Source organism: Takifugu flavidus, chromosome 11 (genome assembly GCF_003711565.1).
Source record: "Takifugu flavidus isolate HTHZ2018 chromosome 11, ASM371156v2, whole genome shotgun sequence".
NCBI lineage: Eukaryota > Metazoa > Chordata > Actinopteri > Tetraodontiformes > Tetraodontidae > Takifugu > Takifugu flavidus.
The window spans coordinates 4,730,677-4,755,116 of NC_079530.1; the positions used below are offsets into that span (position 1 = coordinate 4,730,677).

Below are 24,440 nucleotides of genomic sequence, written 5' to 3' on the forward strand. Positions count from 1 at the left end.
AGCGCAGCGGGGATGACAGCGCCACCAGGGTTGGAGGGATTACACCTCAGTCCGACACCTTTTAAAAGTGTTTTTGGAAAAGTAAAGGTGAGCCGACCCGCCTCCCTGCTTTCCAGAGAATCTTCATCTAAGGAGGAAGGCTGCGTGTTGAGGAGGTGCGCGCAGGAGGGTCAGGGTGGGCAATGATGCTGAACCGGGCAGCGCAGCAGCTCAGTTCCACCGCAGCATTTGCCAAACATACATGCACCAGCACATCTAACTTTCACTGGGAAAATGTCTAGAATAAAGTGCATTCGAGGGGAAAACGCGCGCGTCTGTCTGCGACCCATCCGCGTTGCGTTCTCCCAAGGAAAACCGACAGCAGCAATGACAACAGCTCGGGACTGTTTTGGAGCGCACTAAACAAAGACTTTACTGTGACCAAGATATATTCCAAACTTTAATTTGACTGTCTTTTCTCAACCTACCTATTTTACTTCATAGGGCGACGGAGGGATGAAGGTGCAAACTGGCATTCCCGTTGAACTTGTGGCGCGTCCGCGTTTGGCAACGCAGCGGTCTGGTGAGGACTCATCTGAAGCTCTGACGGTCCACAGACGCGGAGGCTCGCTAATTTCTGCTCTCCGAGCTGGAGTTTGGACGGTGACGTGAAGAGCTCGGCTGGATCCATGGGCGGACGGAGGCTCGACGCGTCGGGATTGGCCAGAGCGGCCGTGACGCACCGGCAGGTGGCACACCCTGTAACAGGAAAGTATCCTCCACCTTCATTCAAGACACTCAGGGGCGCGATGGAGAAGAGCGCAAAGTGTACAATCATTCTCTTAATAAAGGAATGTGACATTTAGATATGTCGAAAAAGCGGCATCTTTTTCTAATTCATAATCAGAAAAAAAATGCTTTGACATTTAAAATGATGCCACAATAAAGAACCTCATTGTACTTGCTGTCTTTTAATGTTTCCCTTCTTCTATCTGACAATGTAACTAAATTCGCAATTAATTTAGAAAAATAAAGTGAACAGTAACAGATCATCTCAGATCCTTGGCTGAGATCAGACAAGCACAAACCATAACAGACAGTCAGACATAACAGTATTTTACTGAAAGAATTTCAGGCCAGTGAAGAACGTTGTGACGTTATGTTTATTAATTAATTAATTAATTCAGACAAGGAGTGAGTCTAATGCTGGAGGAAAATGTCTAAGTAAATTACTGCTGGCTGCAGGAACCTGTGAAATGAGGCCTGGGGCTTCCTGCAGACTCTCTGAGACCATCTCCCAACATTTCCTGTCTGATTTCTATAAATACAAGTTTGAGACCTCGTTCCAACATTTACAACAGAAGGTTTCTACTTCACCTTGTTTCTAGTTGGTGAGGGGGAAAACAATTTTCTCCTGGACGCTGGTGTATACATTCACATAGGCTTACATAATCTGGTGTCTGTTGATGTATGAGGAGGACGGCCTGGGGGCTGCTGATTGAGTTACTCACTGTTCTGGTGTCCATGCTGGGTATACTCTCCCATAGCTTCATGGGCCATTTGGGGGTATTAAAATAATCTATGTAGTTTTATATGTGATAGCAGTTTGATATACAGTATGAACCAACATGTGGCAGGTAGGATTAGGGCTAATATTGACATTAAAGTGCATTTATTTTAATTCTGCCTTGACTGCACCACCCATGCTAACAAGCTAACCGTGCTGATAAAGACTGCAGATGACACGTGGAACGTTGGCTCTCAGCTGCAGCCCGGAGCTGCAAAGATATATATTTTATTTCTGTATCAGAATATAAAGGGAACCCAGTCAGAAGCTGTTCTCCTTCAGTGAACCTGCTACGAGGACTGATACTCACACTTGCTAAGCTGAGCCCCAACGTTCACCTTCCTGCAATTTCACACCGTCTGATCCAAGGGCTGCACCAACACCCCGATAACCGAGTCACCACAGCCAGCAACTTCACAGCCTTCTCTGCACTTCACACGTCCTCGTCTGCACAGCTCCTGTCAGAAGTCTCCACTAACCTGAAAAATGGAGTTTTGGCCTCTCAGATATAAGCAGAAAATCCCGATAAGCGAAGCAGGAAAGAGGTTTTTCCCACAAGGTAAAAGTAAGAGTAAGTGCTGATGGAAATCATGGCTGAACATAGAGCAGAAGCCCAAAACAACAAACACAGCCAATCAGGTCACTTCAGCTTCTCACAAAAACACGTTTATCCTACACGACACAATAAATCCAAGAGTTCTCTTCCTTTATAGTAAAAATACCTTTCAAACCATCTGGACTTTTTCCCCTCCAAATTAGGAAATTTTCTACATTTTCTACTACATTTTCTAATGTATGGATGTTGTATGTGTGTGATCCTCTCCTCCTTCCCCCAAAGGTCCATCAGGAGAAGCATCTCCATATCAGCCTGGTCCTGCTCAAGGTTTCTTCATGTTAAAAGGAGTTTTTTCTGCCTCTTATGCTTGTTGGGGGTCAGGATCTAAAGACCCCAGACTGTTGCTTAATATGAAAAGAAAACTGTCTTGAAGATCACCACAAGGTTTTTTGGGTCAATTTAAGAAGCACGTTCTTCTCAGGAAATATAATTAGCAGCCAACACCCGAAGCTTTTGTATGGACGTCCATGATCTTCCTCCTTAGAACCCTTGCGTCTGAATACCAATGATGAGCCGCATTATTCATGGAGTTCCTCCTATCTGCTGCTTTGTCATCTGTGTCTCTTCTGCTTTGGCTCAAAGTAAAATGAATGTAGCCTCATTATGTTCAAAAGATTCTGAATCTTGACAGACGTGGACCCTGATCCCAGTCTCACTCCTCATCTAACGCCATCAGCCTCTCACCATCTCACTGCAGTAACTATTTGGACTCTCAACAGAATCCGCTCAATCCGTCACCATCAAAGCTGCTGAAAATAAAAGCTGCAGCACTTCTCATTACTGCTCTGTGCATGATTCCAAAGTCAGATACAAGCAATTACTGGAAACACACCCAGCTCCACGTGTCAGAATGTTCCAAGCCGGGACTGGGTTTGAGTCGGGTTTATTTCTGGGGAAAAACCACGGGGGAGCAATCAGATGGTAATTGCTCAAGGATCAACAGCCTGTGGTGACAGCTCGTCCAGTGTTGTCACAATGAGGAATCGCAATCAAATTTGAAAAAAATAAAGTGCTTCTGTCAGACTGGAGAGACGACACATGCTGACGAATGGCTGCCGTCAATCAAATTTCCGCTCAGCTGTGATTAGAGTGGTCTTAATAGAGGTGAAGCCCCACCCCCTTCTGATATTAAAAAAGGTTTATGGCAACAAAAAATAATTTTGATGCCGCTTAGCTCATCTCTTGTTACAAAGTACAGGTCACAGTTAGATGATACATTAGTTTCTTTTTTTCAGAGCCTCGTGGCTGTTCTGATGGACGTTTCTGCTGCGTCTGGGTGCACTAGTGCTCCAATGCTGCCTCCATTCCTGTTTCCTCAACACTCTGGTGCAGTTTGGCTTCTCTTTTTCATTTGTAAAGTTGTATTCTTGTTATTTTAAATTGGCTTTCAAAGCTGCAGCCAATTTATTCCCAGGACATTAAACTCCAGCATCAATATTTGATCTTCACACAGAAGAAACTTTCACAAGCTGCTGACGTGCACTAATAGTTCTTTCCATTTGCATTAAGGGAAATGTCTTCCCCTGAGCATCACAGCCGCCGAAGCTTCAGATCCTGATATTAAAATCTTTGTTAATGAAACTTCCTTGCATCGGTATCGTTCAGGACACAAATTCAGCCTGACCCTTTGGGACAAAATCATTTTGTGTTTCTATTGACCGTCAGTCTATTTCATCGTCAGTCTGGAGGTGAAGAACTTCCATGACGCCCGCCGTCCCTCCTGCAGATTCTTGGTTTTGTCAAGTCACATTAAGTGAAACAACCCCCAAATCAAAGTGAGAAGCTGCTAACACGTTCTAAAGCAAATCCCCTGATACAGACTCTCCATGTCACTTGCCAGCAGCCATTCAAACAGATTATCAAGAGCTTTAATTATGCTGAGGGCATAAGCTAATTAATTAGCACCATTGCTGTTATGGAACATCCCCTTAGATAAAGCAACCAAATCCCCCATAAGCTTTGCATAGTTAACACAAAACAGCTGAAAGTCAAATGTTAATACTCTGCAAAATTTCACAACAGAATTGTGCAGCCAAATCCAGCCAGCTGGCACTTCCTGTCTCACCAAAACACGAGAGAAAGTGAAGCTTCTCCACGCCTGAGACAGCAGTAAGGCTAAGAGCTTTGACAGACTGTGCTGGATTCTGACTCGGAGCACAAAACTGGCCGATTTCCACAGCTAGCCATAAAGGTCTTATTTATTCTGTATTAATATGCTGCAGATCATCTACCAGCTCGTCACATGCTGCCCTGCATCCTCTCTATCACCATTCCACCCTTTCCTAATGACATGCAGACAACTGACTTGCTAAACAGGATCTCCAGATTTTAATGAAAGACACCAAATGTTTGTTTTTTTTATGAAGATATTCAGGGCCGCCAGAGCTCCTGCGGCCAGCTGGGCAACACCGATAGGACTAACGAGAAAAAATGAGAAAATGATGACGGTAACAAGGTTTGGAAACCTCCAAAATATGTCCTGGAAGAAAATTAAAAGATGCACTACACTCCTCCTTTTCTGGTCAGGTTACTGATGGATCCTGAATCTTCTAAAATTCCGACATAGACATCAGGTAGCAGAAGAAAGTTCATGTAAATAAAGGCAGCAATTAAGGAAACCTTTCAGCTCCTAAACTGACTGTTCATCTCTCTGAAGCAGTACAATCAGATCTAAGGAGCTAATAACCCCCACATCTGGTCCTGGATGTTGGGCTCATATAGCTCCTCATGCAGGACTAATCAGGTCAGGATAATTCTACATTATTCCAGTGTGATGGACTGGGAGACAGAGCTCTGCTTAAAGCTGCATCACGCACCATTAGCTTGAGGAGACAGACTTTGTGATGTCAGCGCTTTGTAAATGGATTTCTAGCAGAGGTTAGCTTGTGGAAACACAGAGATGCGATGCAGAATGAGCTGTGGAATCACGTGACTCATGACGACCTGAACTAGATTCAAAGGCGGTGGGAATTTGAGCTCCGACAGTTTTTCGGAGCTGTGGTTGTCCTGAAGGATGTGCCAGATTCTGCTTTTCCCTGTGTAAGCTTTCTTCATCTGCCTCATCTCACGGTTCTACATCAGCCCTCTGACTTGTGACAGACCTATGATGGAGTGTCTAAGGCTGCAGCCTGGTGTCTGCACCAGGTTCTTCTTCAGGTCATGTGAGGGGGAACAAGCAAACGTATGACGGAGGAAAAGAAACACGTTATAGTTTCGAAAGGGAGCCTAAAGAATCAGGCAATATACATTATCTGAGAATATTGAACATTTAATAAGCAGAAGACACATATATCCTGTGGGAACAGTCTGCCTGAAGACTGGAAATCTAAATCTGTAACCTACAGCAAGCGATAAAACACAGAAATACGGCTTTTGGGAATTTCTAGACATTTATATTTGCTTTGTTAGTATGAATTAAAAGAGTGACTCAATAAAGAATTCATGTATTCACTCAGTCAATCAGGCTGTGGAGATGCTGAGAGAACCAGTAACAGGTCATCTCAGGCGCGCGCGCACACACACACACACACACACACACACACACACACACACACACACACACACACAGAGTCTAAGTTGCAGTAGAGAGTCTGGGAGGAATCCAGGAGAAATCCCCATTTCAGCTTTCGTTCTGCAGAAAATAATGACAAAAACAAAGTTTTGCAGCATCTACATTGGAAGCATTTACATGAATTTAGAGTTTTCAAATTACAGTCGAAATTGAAGTTGATCCCTTCTCATCTCATCCATGTGGCTCCAAGAACAGCTTCATCCTTTGCTATTCTTCCATTATTACTGGAAAGATTGCTGATGAATAAAAAAAACTCTTCTTCTCTATTTACTTTTCCTGCTATTAAAGAAGTTCTTCATTGGGAGCAGCTGTATTAATTACAAACATGTAATTACAGTCACGACTCATCCTGTGTGTCCAAGGAGATTTCCATCATAATTACAAACACCAATGTGTCTTTGATAGAAGCAATGCTCACAAGTACACATAATCAAATCAAAATCAAATCAATCTTTATTTATATAGCGTCTTTTACAATCAAAATTGTTTCAAGGCACTTTCCAGAATCCCAGGGCCTAACCCCAGACAAGCAACAGTGGCAAGGAAAAACCCCCCTTTACCAGGAAGAAACCTTGAGCAGGACCAGGCTCATGTAGGGAGACCCTCCTGCTGATGGCCGGCTGGGCAGAGAGAGAGGAGAAGGGGGAGGACAGGTAGAGGATAGAATAGGTAGAAGAGGAGAGGAGAGGAGAGGAGAGGAGAGGAGAGGAGAGGAAACCATGACCCAGTGGGGTGACAGAGGCCTGTCAGGTGATCATGTTTCTGGACCCCGGCAGCCTTGGCCTATAACAGCATAACTAAAATGTTAACCTAACGATTAGACGACCCCCTAAGTATTATAATTTGTCTGTCTATGATAATAACTGGAACTACAGAATTAGTAACAATAAGCTTTTTCAAAGAGGTAGGTTTAAAGCCTAATCGTAAAAGTAGAGATGGAGTCAGCCTCCCGTACCTGGACAGGGAGCTGGTTCCATAGCAGGGGGGCCTGATAGCTAGCCTGATGCTCGGCCCCCCATTCTACTCCTAGAGACTCTGGGAACCACAAGTAGACCAGCATTCTGAGAGCAGAGAGCAGAACCACCCTGGAACAGAAACGTGGCCCCATCAACAGTTGTGCTATGAGAGAAGAAACACGGGAGTCGCCAGTGCTGTGTTACTTCCCTTCATCAGTCTTTACCTCCTGCAAACGTCCTAACGGTACTTCAGGTCGGGGCCAAACGTGGACTCTGGGTCCAGCAGAGGTTGGCGGGCACCAGCCGTGGAGCCCCATAGGTCAAAGCTTTGCTCTGATCAAGGGAGACTAAATGCATAAAATGAATTTGGGTTTAATGGCCTGAACAGCCGACTGGATGATCCTGTTTTTAAGATAAAAGCAACAAGACCACCAAAGCTGTATATTCATACATTTATAAAACACAAAAAGCCTTGGGTAACACGAGCGGGGACACTTTTACACACATTTCCCTGATAAATAATTCAACAGACGCCACGTGAAGGCACCATGAGCTGCAGATGTGGAACGACGTGTCAAAACTGAGCTGAGGGGTCGATTCCAGTTACTGAACACAGTCATAACATCATCACCATCTGAGGGTATTAAAACTGACGGGCTATTCATCACCGTCCTCTGCTAATAAACTGAGAGACGGCTGAGTGAAAAAGGGAAAACCACAGGACTTTTGGGATATTCTCACAGAACAATGTATTCACTTCCTGTCTCTGAAGTTGAGGGCTGTAGTGTGAGGTGAAGGTGCCACATCTTTTCTGGCTCCTTCCCCGTAAGTGATTCTTAAGGCCATGGACGAGAAGGCTTCTGGCAGCAGCCTGAATTATTCTAAAAAAACAATTAATCAAATTCAAGTTAGCTCATTAGCAAAGACACAAGATATAAACTAGTCTCAGTAGAGAAATCTGCACCCAAACTGATGACCCTCAAATCGGCTCAAACCGATCAAATGACAAAAGACAACCCATAAAGTGAAAAAACTGGAGGAACATATCAGGAGCTGCAGTCTGAATGTGGCAGAGCCTCGAAAATGATTCAACATGGTCTGACAGGCAGCTGGAAGCATCAATGAGACCATCTGATGTCTCAATGAAGTGGAGGAAACCTTCTGGAACCCTGACAGCGCATCACGCCACGTGCACACGTGTGTTCAAACACACGACTCTCACACCTGGGATCACACCAATTATGGGATCGTGGATGGAGCGATGTAACGCTAAAGAACTTCCAAACTGTTTAACTGAGTCAACTGCCAACAATCCTACTGGAGAAGGTTGAAACTGAGAAATGAGCAGCAGAAACTTCCTCTTCAACAGTAAGGTGTTTCCAAGCTGTTGCTCATTTATCATGAATTCTGGTCTTTAACAACTGTCAAGTCTGCTCTTGTGACTGGACGTCCTCACGATGCAGCACTTTAAAAAAAGAGAGCAAATGTTTATGTTGGGATAAAATTTGAAAGAATTAATCTGCTCCTCGTGATAATGAAACGCATCCCTCTCATCTGTAAACACCTGGCTTAAAAACCTCAGTGAGAATACACTGTGCGTGTGTTTGTTGTTGTTGCTGAAGCCTTTGGGGATGTTTGTGCTTGTTATTATTATATTATATCGTCGTACAGAGACTTGAGCTGCGACCCTCCATCTTAATTGAGCCGGGTGAGGAAACAATTACTGCAACGACTAGCAGTTAAATTCTCATCCTCCTCCATGCCAATCATAATCATGCCATTTCTGCTGACAGGCTAACAATTCAATTAGCTAAAATCAGAAAGTTTGGGGTCCTGTGCACCCCTACATGTCTGAGTCAAGAGAAAATACTGTTAAAAGAAGCTTGTGTTGGTACTCAGACATGAACAGATGCATCCAAACATTGCTGCCTTCTTCTGATCCCAATTGTAATCAACACACAACACTGCAGCTTCTAAAAGGGTGAACCCTCAGCAAAGGCTAATAGAGGGAGATACATGAACAATAGGGATCCAGAATGGCTGATAGGATATGAGCCATCGATCAGCAGTCAAGGTAATTGAAGTTTTCCAATAAGCAGACCAGTCTGTCCGTGGGAGGCTGATTTACACTGAACAAAAGGATCCAGACAAGAGGGGGTGAAGTTTGGGAGTAAGAAAGGGAATTGTTGACCAACAGTGGGGGTGTGGGTCTGAATGAAGTGCTAACAGAGACATGGATCCTTGAGTCTCACATGGACATTAGTGGCCTCAGGATGAGCTGAAACCACTTTATTTACTCAGTCTGGTGGAGTCTCCTCTCCATCTTCATTCGTCCTCTGCTGTAGACTGAAAAACCAGCATATGTCTGACACCAAATACAGCATCAGATGACATTCAGCAGAGAGAAAAAGGAGACAGGCAGAATACAAATTTGCCATTTGGCTCTTCTCCATGTCTGTCCTAATTTATGAAGCCAGGGGATTAAAGGGGAGAGGCGTCCCGGCATTTTAACTTGATGTATTCACTGACTGCTGGAGTCGAGGCTATCTGTCTGAAACACACATACACACACACGCGCTCACACACACATCCCCCCATCTAGCTATCTGTCTGTCTGTCTGCAGGCAGGGCTTCACTCCTCATCAGTGTGGTGGAGGATCCTGACCAACTGACAGGATGAGTTAGCAGCTCCAGTTTTCAGGGGAAACATTCTGATCTTAGCTACTAAATGTCTCTGACACAATGTCCCTGAAAAGAATCTTGTGGATGAAAACAACATTTAATCAGCTTCTTTTTTTCAGTTTCACCCTCAACTGATTCCTCCAGAACAGATTACAAACTTATATGTGTTACAGTAGGACAGCTTTAGCTAAAAAATGTAAGTTAGTCAGCTATCCCTCTCTCCCTCTAGCTCAGTTCCAGATGCAGTAGCAGACTGGAACCAGTCACCTGAAATGGGGAAAATGAAATAGGGGGGATTCAGAGTTAAGCATGGCCGACGATGCACACATTGAACTGGTTTTTGTCACATTTGCACAAAAAGAAAGAATCAGAGAAGGCAGGTTTGCCTGTTGGTGGGCGCTGACATGTGCGCACATTTAATGGAAGGAGGTGATGAGGAAAGGGCAGAAAAGGGTTGAGTTCAGATTCATGGATAATCTCCATAAACAGAAAATGAGGTGCAGCAAATATGCTCCTGGAAGCCAAATAATTAAATATTATGAATAATTTATACCACCAAACAGGACTGATGGCTGCTTTTATAATGAAGATTTTATAAACACATTTAAAATTGGGTGACTCTTCATCAATAAGTGTTTTTCAGTCTCTCAATCCCGGCTTTTATTTTTGTAGTTTAAAGAAGAAAACATCCAGATTTTTGATTTCAGGACAGCTGAGAGAGACTGGAATTCTGACTCCGGTTCAGTGTGTTAAAGTGATGATGTCACACATGTGGAAACAAGCCAAACACACAGGAAGAAAGCACAAAGTCAGTTTGTGTCAGATGTCAATGCTGTCACAGCTTCTTTGTGACACTAACATCTCTGAATCACAGATTAGAGCTCAGACTCAAAAAAAGACAAGAATTTATTACAGATCAGTCTCAGTCTATTCTTCCAGAGGTGGCAGCAGAACAAAAGGAGTTTAGTCGTCCTTCATACAGGTCTCCACATGGTTGCCTTTCAGAACCTCTGACGTCTCCTCAGCCAAAGTCTTAATAATAAAAACTAAACCTCATAAGGAACTCTGCCCAGTTCTATAAATTCTTTAGAAAGAATTCCATGGATTTACCGAGATACTGAGTCACTAACTGAAAATTGGAAGACCCTTTTATAGCTACATAATTATTTAAAAAAAAAGAAAAAAGAACAGGCCTAAAATAAGAGCAGCTAGAAAGGGAGAATTAAACCTGCTATGTGACCTTGGTCCTATCTGTGTCACTTGGGGGTCAATCCAGGTAGTATTGAGACGCTCCACACTGGTCCATGCATGCCCCAACATCTGGCCCACTGCACCACACCGAATAGTGCCTCAGACACTTGAAATTGTCGGCAAGAATTATCATGAGCGTGCATACTAAAATATTGAAAACACTGAGGTGGAGGGCTGTCTGTGAGCTGTAGGGACACATTAGAACCAAAGAGTCAGGGTCAGAGGGTGAAGGGGGTCTACCCCGGCAGGCTCACACCCTGGACAGGTCACACACCCACCAGAGGTCACCATCAGTACAAAATACATACACGCAAGCTCGAGCTGTGTGTGAACCCACCACTGCTCCCCCATTTACAGTATAATGGTATAATAATGGCACCTGCTTCAATAACACAAGTTGTTCATATAAGCAGCGAGGTGTTTTTCCATGATTAACTCCCCACCTTTCAGATACCAGAAAACCAACCAAGTAACACAAATGTTTAATAATGAAACTACTGCTGAAACATGAGCTTGTTCATCAACATGCCTGACAGCAAAATGCATTGATTTTGAATATGGGTCATATTTGAAAATGATGGAAAATTCAATACACACTGATGGCGATATACAGTATTAATTAGTGTGTAAGCAGAAACCTGAAATGCAGTTTACGCACACACACACACACACACACACACACACACACACACACACCAGCTAAAGAGGCAGAGGTCTCCACAGCTGTGACTACAAACATTTTATGAGTCTCCTTTAAAAGTAAGCCAGACTTGAGACACTAGCTTAGAGACTTCAGAAAGTGAACACAATAATAATGAAACAATATTGATGTTCTTTCTCTTTTTGCTTCAGGCTAATCTCACCCTTCCGGTGCAACAAAGAAATCCAGGTGCAGATATGAAGCCAAATCATTCCCCCATAAACACCTTCCCTTCAGACTGGATCTCTCTAAATGCACATAATTCCACCTGGCTGGGAAATGTCCTCAGGCTGACTGAGAGCTGGAGCACCACAGTCAGCTATCAAAGCAGCTTCTGTCTCCTTCCAGGGGCTCTTTTATGTGAAGATTTGGGTAAAGATGATGTTGTCGGTGTGACACAGGAATCAAAGTGCTCCAATGGAAACACTCGGTTGTTGCCTTTCCCTACAAACCAAACACTCATTGAGTAATTGGCTTTTTCCTGGCATGGAGCAGTCCAATCTAAATGGTAATTTCTTCTGTCCCATTTTCGTCACCAGTGATGCTTGTTCATTTGAAAACAGTTGCTCTACATGAAATTAGAGTTGTAATGAGATGGCACATGTCAAAACTGAGAATCACCCTATCACAATCCACGTTTCCCAAGGCCACTTGGCTCCTTACAAGAGGATCTTAATTAAAGCATCTATTTTAGTGCTGCAGCTCCTCAGTGGCACACTTCCTGAGGGTGTTCCCCTCTCCGTATCCCTGCCTCTTCCCCAGGTCCGCTGGACTCATTATGCATTAAAAATGCATGGACGGTAGGTGTAGGTGTCATCTATAGGGATGAAGTTTCATCCTGAGGTTAGCAGCTCCAATAGATGAAGCCTTCCTCCTCCTACATGCATAGCAAGATAAGAACCATCCTGACATTAAATTAAAGAGATAAGAAAGAAATAATGAACTAGAGGAGCATAAAGAACCAGCACTGCATCAGTGGAAATGATGAATCAGCAATACAACCCAATTAGCCCATTTCTGACCAATTTAAGACAGACAGAGAAGATTGAAATGTGATGAGATGCACCTGACTGAGTCCAGGTCTGAGAAGGTGAGAAAAATAAATGAGCAGTTTTGGAGCACCTGAGGACGACAGTGGTCCGTTTGCTTTATTCTTAATGCAATCTCAAAGGGGAGAAGGGCTGTAAACAGATACTGCAGCTGAAATTAATCATTTATAGAATAAAACCAGGTGGGATGTTTGGGTTTACAACAATACAACAGCCAACTTATTTGAAATCACAAAAGCAAGAAAAAAGAATCTGCAGTGAAAAACTGAGCAGAACCAGAGCTGGTACAAAAAAGGACTGCTATTTCATTTAGGACCTGTGGCCTCAAGAGAAAAGCAACAGCTGCTCTCTTCTCCTGTCATCTTTTATTGATTTACAGCTCATATTATCTTGCCGACAATTTCAAGTGTCTGAGGCACTATTCAGTGTGATGTGCACGCGTGCCACCTTACACATGATCCATAATAATGACGTCTTCGGCACATACACAGCTGCTCTGTGCCACCCAGGAACCCCGCCCCTCCCAACAGAGCCTCCTGGCTTGATGCTAAAGCTAACAGCTACATGGACTGAGTGATGGATTGACCATCACCCACAACTCCAGCCCATCATTCATGCATATGTTTGGTTCATGTGTCAAATGTCCTACAGACATTTCTATCATCCCACCATCACCGTGAGTGTTTTCATGCAGCCAACAAAATACACAAGCTGAGTCTAGAGCTTAATATTACATCAGTGTAGCGCAAGAGATGCACAGACCAGAGAAAGTGACAGACACAGAAAATCCTTCCTGTGGGTACAAATTATTCAGTGTTAGTACGACACGACCCAGAACAAATTCCAGAAGCAGAAAACAGAATGAATAATACAAATAAAAACATTCATGCTGCAACATGTATACACCCTCCAGAGCCGCTAACCGCAGGAGATCTATAGCAGAGATGCTATTCTACGTTTGGGTCGAGCTGTGAAAGTGTGGTCAGCATCCACTGTACTACTGTGATGAAAGTGCAGAGGAGCTCGATGTTGACACAGGATTTATTCTTATAGAGCAAATGATGAGATTTTCACCCACTGTCGTACAACCTCTGGGCCAAGGTTGACATGGCAACTACTGGACTGGCCTTCAGACCCTGAGCGCTCCAGAGATATCAGCTCTGATCCTCATGAATGGTTATGATGTTCTTAGTATTATTCTGTAGTAATAGCATGAACCCAAAAGTATTCTGAGACACTGGGTTGCTGCTCCATCTGGGCTTTTTCCTTCGGTTTAAAAAGACACAAGCAAGCCAACGTGAAGTTCACAAGTGTCGGAGCGTCTGTGCTGCATCTCCATCTGCATGATATGAATCAGGACTTTGGAAAATGAAGAGGTTGGAGCTGCACATTTAAAGCTCAGTATCTCACAAATGCACCAGGAAACAGCATTGGGCAGAGCAAAAGAATTGGAAATTTAAGAATGGGTGTTGAGCGTGCACACACATGCACAGCAATCTTTAGGAATTGATCAGGGAGCTGACCAGAAGCTTAAATACCTAAAAACAAGCAAAAAGCAGGAGGCAAACATACCAGCAGCAAAGTTCTTTTAGGTCTGTGTTTGCACCAGTACGTGGCTGCTTCCATTCTGCAGGTACCTTCCTGCCACGCTACCATCACAGCACCTTCCTGCCACGCTACCATCACTGAATTATACCTGAGAATTCCCCAAAGACATCCTGTTGCCAACAGCAGGGGTCCTAATATTTCATCTATATTCAGATGGTGTAACAGGAGACAGAAGGCTACAGAGGCAGGAGGAAGAGGACCAGAAAGATGAGCAGGACAGCGACAAAGATGCAAGAGGGTCTCAAAAAGGTGAGAAAGTCTGTTTACTGGAACAGAAGCATCCAGTCAGCAGGATGTGGAAGAGTTATAGGACAAAAGACACAAATATATGTATTAAAAAAACAAGTGCTCCGTCTTTCAGGAGTAACTGGATCAGCTTCTAAGGTGTGAATACATGAAGGTGAGGTCGGTATCAATGACGTGGCACATTAAAGGTAATTAAATCTTCTGCATTCCCATCATCCCAGCTGATCTTCGTACTGCTTTCGGAAACAGTCTCCCACTGGAAAGAACTCCCAGGAACGTTCCTGGTACATTTTCCAAACATAGGATTCCTGGGAAAGATGAGAAGAATGTCACAAATGTTAACAAAACATTAAATAAAGCTAGAAGCTACACCTGTTCTAAATAAAGTACATTTAGTTTTTCAGGCTGCATCCCTTTTGCCTCGATGATTTAAAAAAAAAAAGTAGAAATGAAATTGGAGAAATTCTAAAAGACATTTTCAAAAAAATGAAAGTGTATTTTGAGCTGTTTTTGCAGGCTACAGACGCGGGGGAGGAAAATGGTGTCGCTCTGATAAAATGTAAAAAAAATTTCACTAAATAAAGACAAGGCCTTAAACACTTGATTGCTTCAACCTGAATCATCCACATGGGATGTTTTCTGAGTGAAATGGGTAAGTATAATCAGGGGTCTGGCTGGCACAGTTATCATCATAATGTGTCTGTCGGGACCGATCTGATTTTTGAAGGACTGAATACATGTTCTGTCTAACTGGAAAAGGTTAGAATAGAGTTTTGTCATCAGCACAGCTAATTCTGGGATTCAATGGTCAACCAGACGCACTGGAGGTGTACATGGAAAAGAGCTTAATCGGGTGATAATGGAACAGCCTACCTGCCCAGTGTATTCAGTCTCATCCTTGTTAATCAGGTACATCAAAAAGAATCTGCAAGAATACAAAATTGGAACGCATGTCACCTACCGAATGTGTGCAGTTTCCATGTAAAGAGAGATCATTTGTGGGCCAACGTGTGACTGTGGTGATGGTGGATAAATTCCCTCAGAGGCAAGAGATTACAAATACTGAGGATTTTCATCACAAATGCAAAACCAAACAGCTCCTGTTGTGTTTCTGCTTTAGTTTCCATTCTGCTTAATGTTTATAGGAATATGTTTGGATGGAGCTCACAATGAAAGGCTTCAATCTCCTCATGTCTGCTGCAGTATGTGGCTGCCAGAACTTTATCTTTTTCAATCAGAGCTGCTGGAAACCTGTTTTATTACACTTATTTCCCAATATGTTGCAAGACCAATGTATGGGTATTATTTAAAAAGTTAGGAGAAGCCCTGTGTGTAAAAGGTGTGGATATCATGTTATCCTGATAGTGTGAAACAAGAAATAACCATGAAGTTTAACTATGATGAGGAGAGTATACTCACAGGTAGTTGGCCAAGTTGTGCTCCTGAAGGGTGTGTGTCTCAAAACCATGTGGGACCTTGTCAAAATATTCGTTTCCTATTCCACATATAAAACATTTGGTCTGCAGGAGGAGAGATGAAACAAACAGGTTTATCAGTCCAGATAATCAGAGAGATTTTTACATAAGAGAATCTGGTCCATAGTTGATTGTGTTGACTTCATTTTGTTGATACATGAAGCTTCTGCAAGTTGGACATAACAGTGAAACAAAATCTTCCTGTTTAATTGTTGGTATTGGACCTATTTATATGTTATAAATACCTCAAAGTGACGGTTAAGTTTTTTCCAGCAAAGTCAACAGAAAATTTATACTGGGAGGCAGCCAGCTAACATACAGGAAACAAAGCAATGACTTTGACTAATGCAAAGTGTTTCACCTCCTTACGAGTTCTGTTCATACCTGCCAGAGCTGCACAGCTGAGGGGTTCATGCGTAAAAGCAAAACAAGGTCAGAGCCGCTGCTCATTAAGTCTGTCAGCACAATAGGTTCAGGTGATGCAGCCAAATGTGTCCAGGTAATCTTGTGCACACAGGATAATCTTTTCACACACACTAAATTCCAGCTGAATTAACATTTATCTGTTTTTCCTCTAAATCTGACACAACGCTGTGCAACCTTGCATCCGCACGCCACGTACCCGCGCACGCAAATGGCTTGATTGACATATATCAACCATGAGGATGAAATGATTGACTCAAAGCAATAAAAGTTAGATGTCCTGTCAGAGATAAGCTGAAACAGGAGCTTTTACCAAATATTTTCTGCTAATTTATAATAGTGATAAACCATGTGATGAGCAGACTCAGGGTCAGTCTCTGCCAGACTCACTTCCATATCTTCTTTCACCTGCTCTTGCTGGTCACGCAGCTCTCCAAAGGCATCGATTATCAGGCCTAAAAGAGATTACAGTGGTGCTCCTGAGTGTCTGCTGCTGCAAAACTTAGTTGAGCAAGGTGAGCAGAGTGTGTCTGGGAAAAAATGTGTTACACGGGTTCTGAAACAGAGCCCTGAAATAAACAGCGAACCTCACCCTGGATGATGGCCAGCAGGATTACAATGACAAAGAAGAAAAATGTGATGTCAAAGACGATGCGTTCCACCTCAAACTCATCTCCAGCAGGGTCCTCGATCTCATCCCCGATTCCCCCGCCTGCACGAACTCCAACGTACATGTGGAACATGTAACACTAAAAGAAAAGATATTTCATGTTTCATACTGCACATACAGGCAGAGGTATTCTACTCTCATGTCCTCAAGAAAGGTGACAGGATAATGGAGAAAGCACGAAGAATCTAAGAGGATTTCAGTTTCACACTCAGAGGATGTTTCCAGTTGGAAGATATCAAACTGCAGGAAGAAAAGTTATTAACTTAATGTGTTTTTATATCCGTCTCCAATAGATGGAAATTTTAAAAATGAACACGAACAACCTTTCTGTGCACTCTATGCAGCCAGAGCCCCATTCTTCACCACAGATATTATTTCCAGGTATCTGTCGTGATGGAACAGCTGACTTTAAACCTGTTATTTAAAAGCCTTTTTTGAACGAAGTAGCTTCTTCAGTCAGTCAGTGTCAATGAATCACAATTACTTTTGCTTAATTTACCGAAAGCTGCTTATCAGAGTGTGTGACAGGCAGATATTCTCTCCTGAAAGACTGTTTGCTCTAACGCTGCAGAAGAGGTTGCTCGTAATTGTTTCTGAATAGAGAGTGCAAGTGAAGGGCCGACAGCCTCCTATGCTGGTGACATTTTATTCAAAGGCTGCTGCTTCACAATCAGGAGCTTGGCGGAGTCAGAGCGGAGTCTGCTCGAACCAGGCAGGGGGTGGGGGTGTTAATATCATGAAAATCCAAACAAAGAACAATTGTAAAGCTTGAGGGGCTGTCCATCATTTTAATGAAAAGTGGGGGAGAACTAGGAGGCAACGCTAACTCCAACAATAGGGATCACTGTCAGAATCTGTCTGAACCCCTCTCAATCCAAGCAGGTAGAAATAAGGTGTGTGGCAGAGTTTGCAGAAGAACTCAACACAGCCCAGCGGCTCACTCCCTCCCCTTAAATGTGTGTGTGTGTGTGTGTGTGTGTGTTTCATTGTGAAAAGGTACCGTAAACATGTCATTGCACTTCATGTCTTGAGTGTCCTCGTCTTCGCTCTTGTTGTAAAACTTTCTGAAGAAGTTAAAGGCCAGAACAGTGTAGAGGTACACAACCACAGCCAACAGCCCCACAGTCAGGACCAACTAGAATGTTATTAAAAAAGGTGGGAGATATCTTCTCATGATTCTGAATAAAAGCCTTAAAATAAGAGTATACCGTAGCCAGTTATAAGACAAATATAATAATATAAAAATAGTACCAAAACACACACACACAAACAGACACACACTCTGCCCACCTGTTTCCCATTGTGGGTGACAGAGGACAGGATGGTACGAAGTGTCTTGAACCCCATGGCAATGTCCAAAAGGTGAGCAGCAAAGAAGAAGTTGTTATAGTGACCCAGACCTGACAAGATCATGTACCAAGCCAGATACAGGAAGGACTGGGAGCGCACATGCATACATACATTCGCAGACATACACACACACACACACACATGCACGCACACACACACACACACACACACACACACACACACAGAGTATACATCAGCAGGACAGATAAACAAAGTATTTTAGATAAGGCAGAATCTCGGGATACTGCTACTGTCAAACTGTGTGGATAAAAAAAAGCACAATAGGAGATTGAACAAATGAGGAAAAAGTCCTAAATTCTCTGACACACTGTGCTCAAGCTCTTCATCATATACGGTTTGTTAACATAAATTTCAGGAAGTGAAACCTTGATCTTAATCTCTGTAGGAGAAAAAAAGCAAGCCTGACCAAACATCACAAACTTACATTATCGGTGAACACAACTCCTGTTTTCCACAGCTGGTACTTCATGTCAACAGAGCTGAATCTGAAATACAGTTCAACGTATCAGCACATATACTGAAGATCCTTGGAAAATGTTCACCCCTCTATCCAGAGGCTACAGAGCCTCTTCTACTGCTTCTCCTCTGAATGTTCTGTCTTGTCAGTAGAAAACGTTTTTGGGACGTCTTCTGTCTGTTTCTGTCCTGCTCACTAAAAAGCACAATCATAATTCAAAACATATAAACCTATAAAACAGCTGTAAGGAGCACGTATGGTCTCAGTGGTTCATCATGTGGATCATTTTTCCATATTACTAGCAGTTTAGGTCCACAGAGATATGTTGAAACTCTCCTCCAGGCATGCCATCACAAACAATCATGAGAACAGACCTCTTTTATGCTTTGACTCTGCCAGAATTTCAGTCCATTTGAAAAGGACAGCGTGTTTGTGTTGTCTAAATGTGTGTAAGTATGTGGAGTATATGGGTATTTGTCCTACTCACACATGGCTCCAGGCAGTATTCTTTCTGAGCCTCTTCCTGCCTTTTCTCTCTGAGCTGCAGTCTAAGGCAGCTTGGTCCAGACCCAAAAGGTTACTGATCTTCTCACAGCCGTATAATTCACCATATTTGTCCATCACCTGACAGCAAAAACAACATTCATATTTATCTTTTCATTACATTTGCGGTAAAATTGTATTTGATCAAAAGACAGATGCAGACTTTGTCTTCTCTGCGATGCTGATGTTTGAGGAAACTTATTTGTCAAAAATGTTTACCGGTAATTATATGAAGCTAGAGCCTGACGCATACTTTTACTGCATTTCTATACATTTAAACATACAGCAGGTAATATCTCCACCCTCTAAAGTGTAAAGTCAATTACTAGAATTGTTTAAAAGTACTGAAGCTCTGTTTTACTGCAGGCTCTTGTACAATACAGTGCAGAGCTTTAAATGTCAGTAATCATGTGAGGAGAAGTGACCACCCCAGAGTGAACTTACAGCTCCTATTGCCTTCAGAACTAAACCTGAAATCCCTTTTTAACACTGGATCAGAGGAAATATTATCTTTCATTCATTATGGGCTCACCACAATATTAATTTTAGTGACAATCATTATCAGAATCCTTTTTATTATCAGTGATCAGCCAAGACCAACTGTTATTTATCTAAGAGCCAGAACAAAAGAAGGAAGCTGTGTAAGGAATTTGAAAGAGATGCACATCAGGAGACAATAAAACCAGCTGTGGTAACTGAATACGACCGTCTTTAAATGGTTCGTTGAATTTAATGTACCAGTAGTTTACTGTCACTTAATCACAAAGGCGCAAAACTGTTAACATGGGCAATCTTGTTTGTGAGACTGCGGAGCTGTGTGTCCGACCCCCTGATGAGCAACACAGGAGCTCCTCAAGAAACTGTGCTCTCCCCATTCCTGTTCACCACCTACACAGCTGACTTCCAGTACCACTCTGAGACATGTCATCTCCAGAAGTACTCGGATGACACAGTCATAGTCGGGTGTGTGGAGAATGGACAGGAGGATGAATACAGGGACCTTGTGGAGAGTTTTGTCAGGTGGAGCAGGGAGAACCTTCTGCAGCTCAACGTGACCAAGACGAAGGAGATGGTGGTGGACTTCAGAAAAAGCAAGTCCCTACCCTCCCCAGTCTGCATTAGTGGGAAAGATGTGGAAATAGTCCCATCTTACAGGTTCCTGGGTGTCCAGCTGGACAATAAACTGGAGTGGTCCACAAACACCGATGCTGTTTACAAGAAGGCCATGAGCAGACTCTATTTCCTCAGGAGACTCAGGTCCTTCAGTGTTTGCAGCAGGATGCTCCACATGTTCTACCAGTCTGTCATGGCTAGCAGAATCTTCTTTGCTGCAGTACAGGCATTAAAGCAAAGGATGCTAACAGACTCAACAAACTCATCAAAAAGGCAGGGTCTGTTGTTGGCTGTAGACTTGATAAATTGGACGAGGTGGTGAGGGACAGGATGGTGTTGAAACTGCGGACAATCATGGACAATCCCTCCCACCCCCTCCATAACACAGTGGAAAAACTGAGAAGCAGCTTCAGCAGCAGACTCCTGCAGCCTCGCTGCTCTAAGGAACGGTACAGGAAGTCATTCCTGCCGTCCGCCATCAGACTATATAACTCATCCAAACCCAGCCAATAACAATAACTGTGTAATGTTCGTGTTGTAATTTTATTTCTAATTTATTCTATATTTATGTATATATGCTTATAATGCCTATAATATGTATATATTATATTATGTATATATTATATATATATATGCTTATAATATATGCTGTATATATGCTTATAACAGTCTAATCTTATCTGTATTTTTTTTTTCTGTCTCTTTACTCTGCATACGCTGCTACTATAATTCAATTTCCCCACGGGGATGAATAAAGTTAATCTTAATCTTAATCTAATTTAAAAAAATACGGCACAATGAAGTAATAATGAAAAACTCTTACCTTCCTCTTCACAAATTTATCCCAGTAATTACTTGGAAAGGATCTAAAAAAATAAAAAAGTATAAGCTATGAACTATTACAGATTTGCGAATGTTAACATCTGATCTGACTTGTTGAACATACGGTGTGTGAACCACCAGTCGATCCCACTGCCCTTTGATGTCCTCCTCAGGGGGCTGCTTGGTGACATACAATCCATCAAACTCCAGCTTTCGTGCTACTTCTTTCTCACGTTTGAAGATCACCAGTGGAACCTGTCAAGTGATGCACTAATGATACTTTGCCTCTTTAATCTGTGCTTGATTGTAATTTTTGTTCTTCTACATTAGTCATTCTGTCTGCACCATTAAGACCTTCAGGAGTTGTGACTGTGCTCGTGGTACCTTGAGGCAGTAATAACCAATAATGCAGAAGAAAGAGATGATCGTGTGCACTACAGCCAGGAAATGGAGGGATGACTCCATGTATCCACTACTCTCCTCCAGAACAAAATAAACTGTGCCATCTTCTTCATCCTCATCACCAGCAGAATATGATTCCTGCCTGGAAGGAGGTGTCGTCTCCTTTCCCTCTACGTGTGCTGTGGGCGAGGAGGCCACCTGGGAAGCAGACACCAAAAATAGGGAAGGGTTTAATCCAAACAGGCTTTTAGGTTAACTAAAACATTTCAAATACTGTCAGTGGAGTTGGTGAGTGGCTGGGATGATGATCAACTGCTCTAAGTCCAAGATTGCTGTTCTCAGACAGAAAACCGTGGGTTGTCCACCCCCTTGTCAGAGAGTTGCTGCTGTCTGAATTGAAGGGGTTCAAATATTGATGATTGCTGGGCAGACTGGTGCAACTTTTACAGGGATGCAGATGATTTAACCACCTGTTGAACTGAAGAGAACAAGAGGATGAATAGGGTAAGTCTCTCTCTTCTGACCCTCCTCCTGTCATGAGCTGTGGACAGTGACCAAAGCTCAAGAAGCTCAAGAAGTACTCAAAGTGGAGCTGCTGTTCCTATATGTTGAGATGAGTCAGTTAAAGGGGTTTAGGGGTTTATTTGATTAGGATGCAGCCTGGACTTCTCTCTATGGAGGTGTTCCAGGTATGTCCTGGTGGGAGGGGGCCAGACACAGACCCAGAACAGACTGGAAAAATCTACATTTGCCATTTAGCCCCGGAGGAGGCCGCTGGGAAGAATATGGGGTAATATTAGTAGGTGAAAAAGAGTCAAAGTATCTATACAACTATTTCGATGAAGATAATTATATACCAAATGCAGCATAATACAAATATTGCAATCAAATTGATGCACTCACCTTATAAAAGAGGAGTATGAAATTAATTGCGAAGGTGACGAACAGAGCCAACACTCTCATGTTATAATAATTCCTTGCAAAGTAATTCTGCAAGATGAAGATCCAAATGAAGAGAATAAATAAATAAGCATGTCCATCTGTTGCTGTCTCCTCCTTAGAGTCTGTTGTTGACAATTACCAGCATACTCTTGTTGTGGGTGCTTATGATCCCCCAGAGAGCCGACTGTTGGTTTTCAGGTTCTTCTGACTTCTGAGGGTGGCTCTTGGCTCTCCATTTTGGCTCCATCATAATGACTTCAGATTTCTTCTCAATGTCAATCCCTCTGCAAACAGAGTCAGGGGATTTAGAATAGATATTAAGAAGACATATTTTTTTATCTTTCTTAAATTGTTTTGTAATTGAAGCATTTAAAGTCAGCAAAGCTAAATGTGTTACTGGAGTCCACTTTTAGGATTATTGAGGATTTAAGAAAAAAGCAAACATACTTTCTGTCAGTCCCTTTCTCTTCTGTTTGTTCTTCTTTGTAAATGTGGGTCTAGGATTCAAAGAGGGAATCATAAAAGAAGGAAAGGATGGTACAAAGTAGTCTAAACATTTGAACAGGAACAGGAGGAATATGCTATCACCAAGATGATGTTTTTTCATTGATCAGATCAAGCATACCGTCTCTTGGTGCTTCTCAGGTACCTCAGCAGCTTTAACTCTTCCGGATGTTGTGGTAAACAGGTCTGTCAGACTGTCAGTAAGGTCTTTAGCTATCAGTCTGTAACAGCTTCCCTCCTTCTTTACTTTGAGGCCAAATACATTGGATAGTCCATCCATGTCTCTGGTGGAGGTTACACCTTCTGCCTGCCTGATGCCACTTGTCTCCTCCTGTAAAGTCAGACTGCAGGAGTATTTCCTCAGCTGATCGCCACTCGGCCCTCCGGTGACCTCATCAAGAGTTGGTTCAAGGATCCCACCCAGCATCTCCAAGATCCTCACCTTTTTAGCTCCCTCTATCAGCTCCCCACTTAGAAAAGCCCTGTACAGCACATACAAGATGCTGCGAATCCCAATGCAAATACATCTGATCTGAGCCATAAAAACAAACCTGAGGAGGAAAATGGCTGAAATAAAAATGTCCTTCAGAGTCATCTTCATCAGCGTTTTGACGTGTCTGACAGAAAGTGCAGATATCAGTAACGGCCACTGATAAATGACAGATATTCCTTTGCTATCCAGCCCATCTTCCGTCTCTGGCCTGGTTTCAACACGCCTCTCCTCGTTTCCAGATCCAGATAACTGGGCAGCAAGCTGCATCTCAAAGATGGTGTCTTCACAAAAATTCACAAACATTTCCATTTTCTCTTTGTCCCCACTTTCATTGACAACGTCAAAAATGAACTGCCGTTTGGACTCTTTGACCTGTGGCTTCTCCCACTGGGTGCGGCTGGATTCACTGATTCTAAAGTAGACGCGTTCCATTCGCTTCCCACTTCCAAGAATTTCAATACGTCCTAGAAAAGGCTGGAAATAAGTCAGTATGCTCTCTGCTACCTCCAGGAATGTCCTTAATCGGGCATCGTTGGGCATATGCTCTGACAGATTTGTCAGTAGAACAGCGATGCTGAAGCCGATGTCCTGAGCTGGCTCGTTGAATCGATTCACGAAGGCCACATAATCCACAGCCTCACTGTCGTCAGTCTCCATGCAGGAAATAAGGAAGCGAGTCTCAGTGTGAGAGAAACGTTTGCAACTCTTCATAGCTTTCTCAAAGTCCTTTCTGGAGATGCAACCCTTAAAATCAGGGTCATATGCCCTAAAGACATCTGATGAGGTGAAATCCTTCAGTTTGAGAAACATGTCAAAGAACTTAAGGATCATCTGAACATTGCCTGATGACTCCACCAACATGTCCACCATTTGTTTTCCAATAGTTCCATTAACAACATTCCCTTTAAGACAGAGAGTGGCAAGGAAAGAGTATAACAATTATCTAAATTATAGCCTCAGATTTATTAACAACTGGCAACGAGGATAACAGAAGCTTAAA

General features: G+C 42.9%; 2 protein-coding genes and 1 long non-coding RNA gene across 11 annotated transcripts in view; all 3 read right to left on the reverse strand.

Annotated features, from left to right (window-relative positions):
- The window catches only part of chrm3a (cholinergic receptor, muscarinic 3a), a 43,685-nt gene extending 43,008 nt beyond the window's left edge, over positions 1–677 (reverse strand). For 4 of the 5 annotated variants that reach the window (XM_057046748.1, XM_057046750.1, XM_057046749.1 and 1 more), the window contains exon 1: positions 468–677. The gene's annotated coding sequence lies outside the window, so the exon portion shown is untranslated. The remainder of the gene's footprint in view (positions 1–467) is intronic. The other variant, XM_057046746.1, reaches the window with a different exon arrangement.
- A 4,732-nt stretch (positions 678–5,409) lies between these two features.
- Positions 5,410–6,355, reverse strand: LOC130534092 (uncharacterized). The gene is made up of 2 exons (XR_008952794.1): positions 5,875–6,355; positions 5,410–5,793 (listed from the first exon to the last, which is right to left on the reverse strand). It is a non-coding gene; the product is annotated as an uncharacterized LOC130534092 (long non-coding RNA).
- Positions 6,356–9,752: 3,397 nt separating this feature from the next.
- LOC130534091 (ryanodine receptor 2-like) overlaps positions 9,753–24,440 on the reverse strand; it is a 52,026-nt gene continuing 37,338 nt past the window's right edge. For 3 of the 5 annotated variants that reach the window (XM_057047981.1, XM_057047980.1, XM_057047979.1), the window contains exons 89-105: positions 23,069–24,342; positions 22,891–22,940; positions 22,583–22,727; positions 22,405–22,491; positions 21,484–21,699; positions 21,224–21,354; positions 21,101–21,143; positions 19,109–19,245; positions 18,589–18,649; positions 18,084–18,230; positions 17,794–17,928; positions 16,716–16,872; positions 16,514–16,578; positions 16,085–16,204; positions 15,645–15,745; positions 15,099–15,150; positions 9,753–14,533 (exon numbers count right to left, since the gene is read on the reverse strand). In XM_057047981.1, coding sequence (XP_056903961.1) covers positions 14,438–14,533; positions 15,099–15,150; positions 15,645–15,745; positions 16,085–16,204; positions 16,514–16,578; positions 16,716–16,872; positions 17,794–17,928; positions 18,084–18,230; positions 18,589–18,649; positions 19,109–19,245; positions 21,101–21,143; positions 21,224–21,354; positions 21,484–21,699; positions 22,405–22,491; positions 22,583–22,727; positions 22,891–22,940; positions 23,069–24,342 — 3,017 coding nt within the window. In that variant the 3' untranslated portion in view covers positions 9,753–14,437. The remainder of the gene's footprint in view (positions 14,534–15,098; positions 15,151–15,644; positions 15,746–16,084; positions 16,205–16,513; positions 16,579–16,715; positions 16,873–17,793; positions 17,929–18,083; positions 18,231–18,588; positions 18,650–19,108; positions 19,246–21,100; positions 21,144–21,223; positions 21,355–21,483; positions 21,700–22,404; positions 22,492–22,582; positions 22,728–22,890; positions 22,941–23,068; positions 24,343–24,440) is intronic. The other 2 variants (XM_057047982.1, XM_057047983.1) reach the window with 2 other exon arrangements.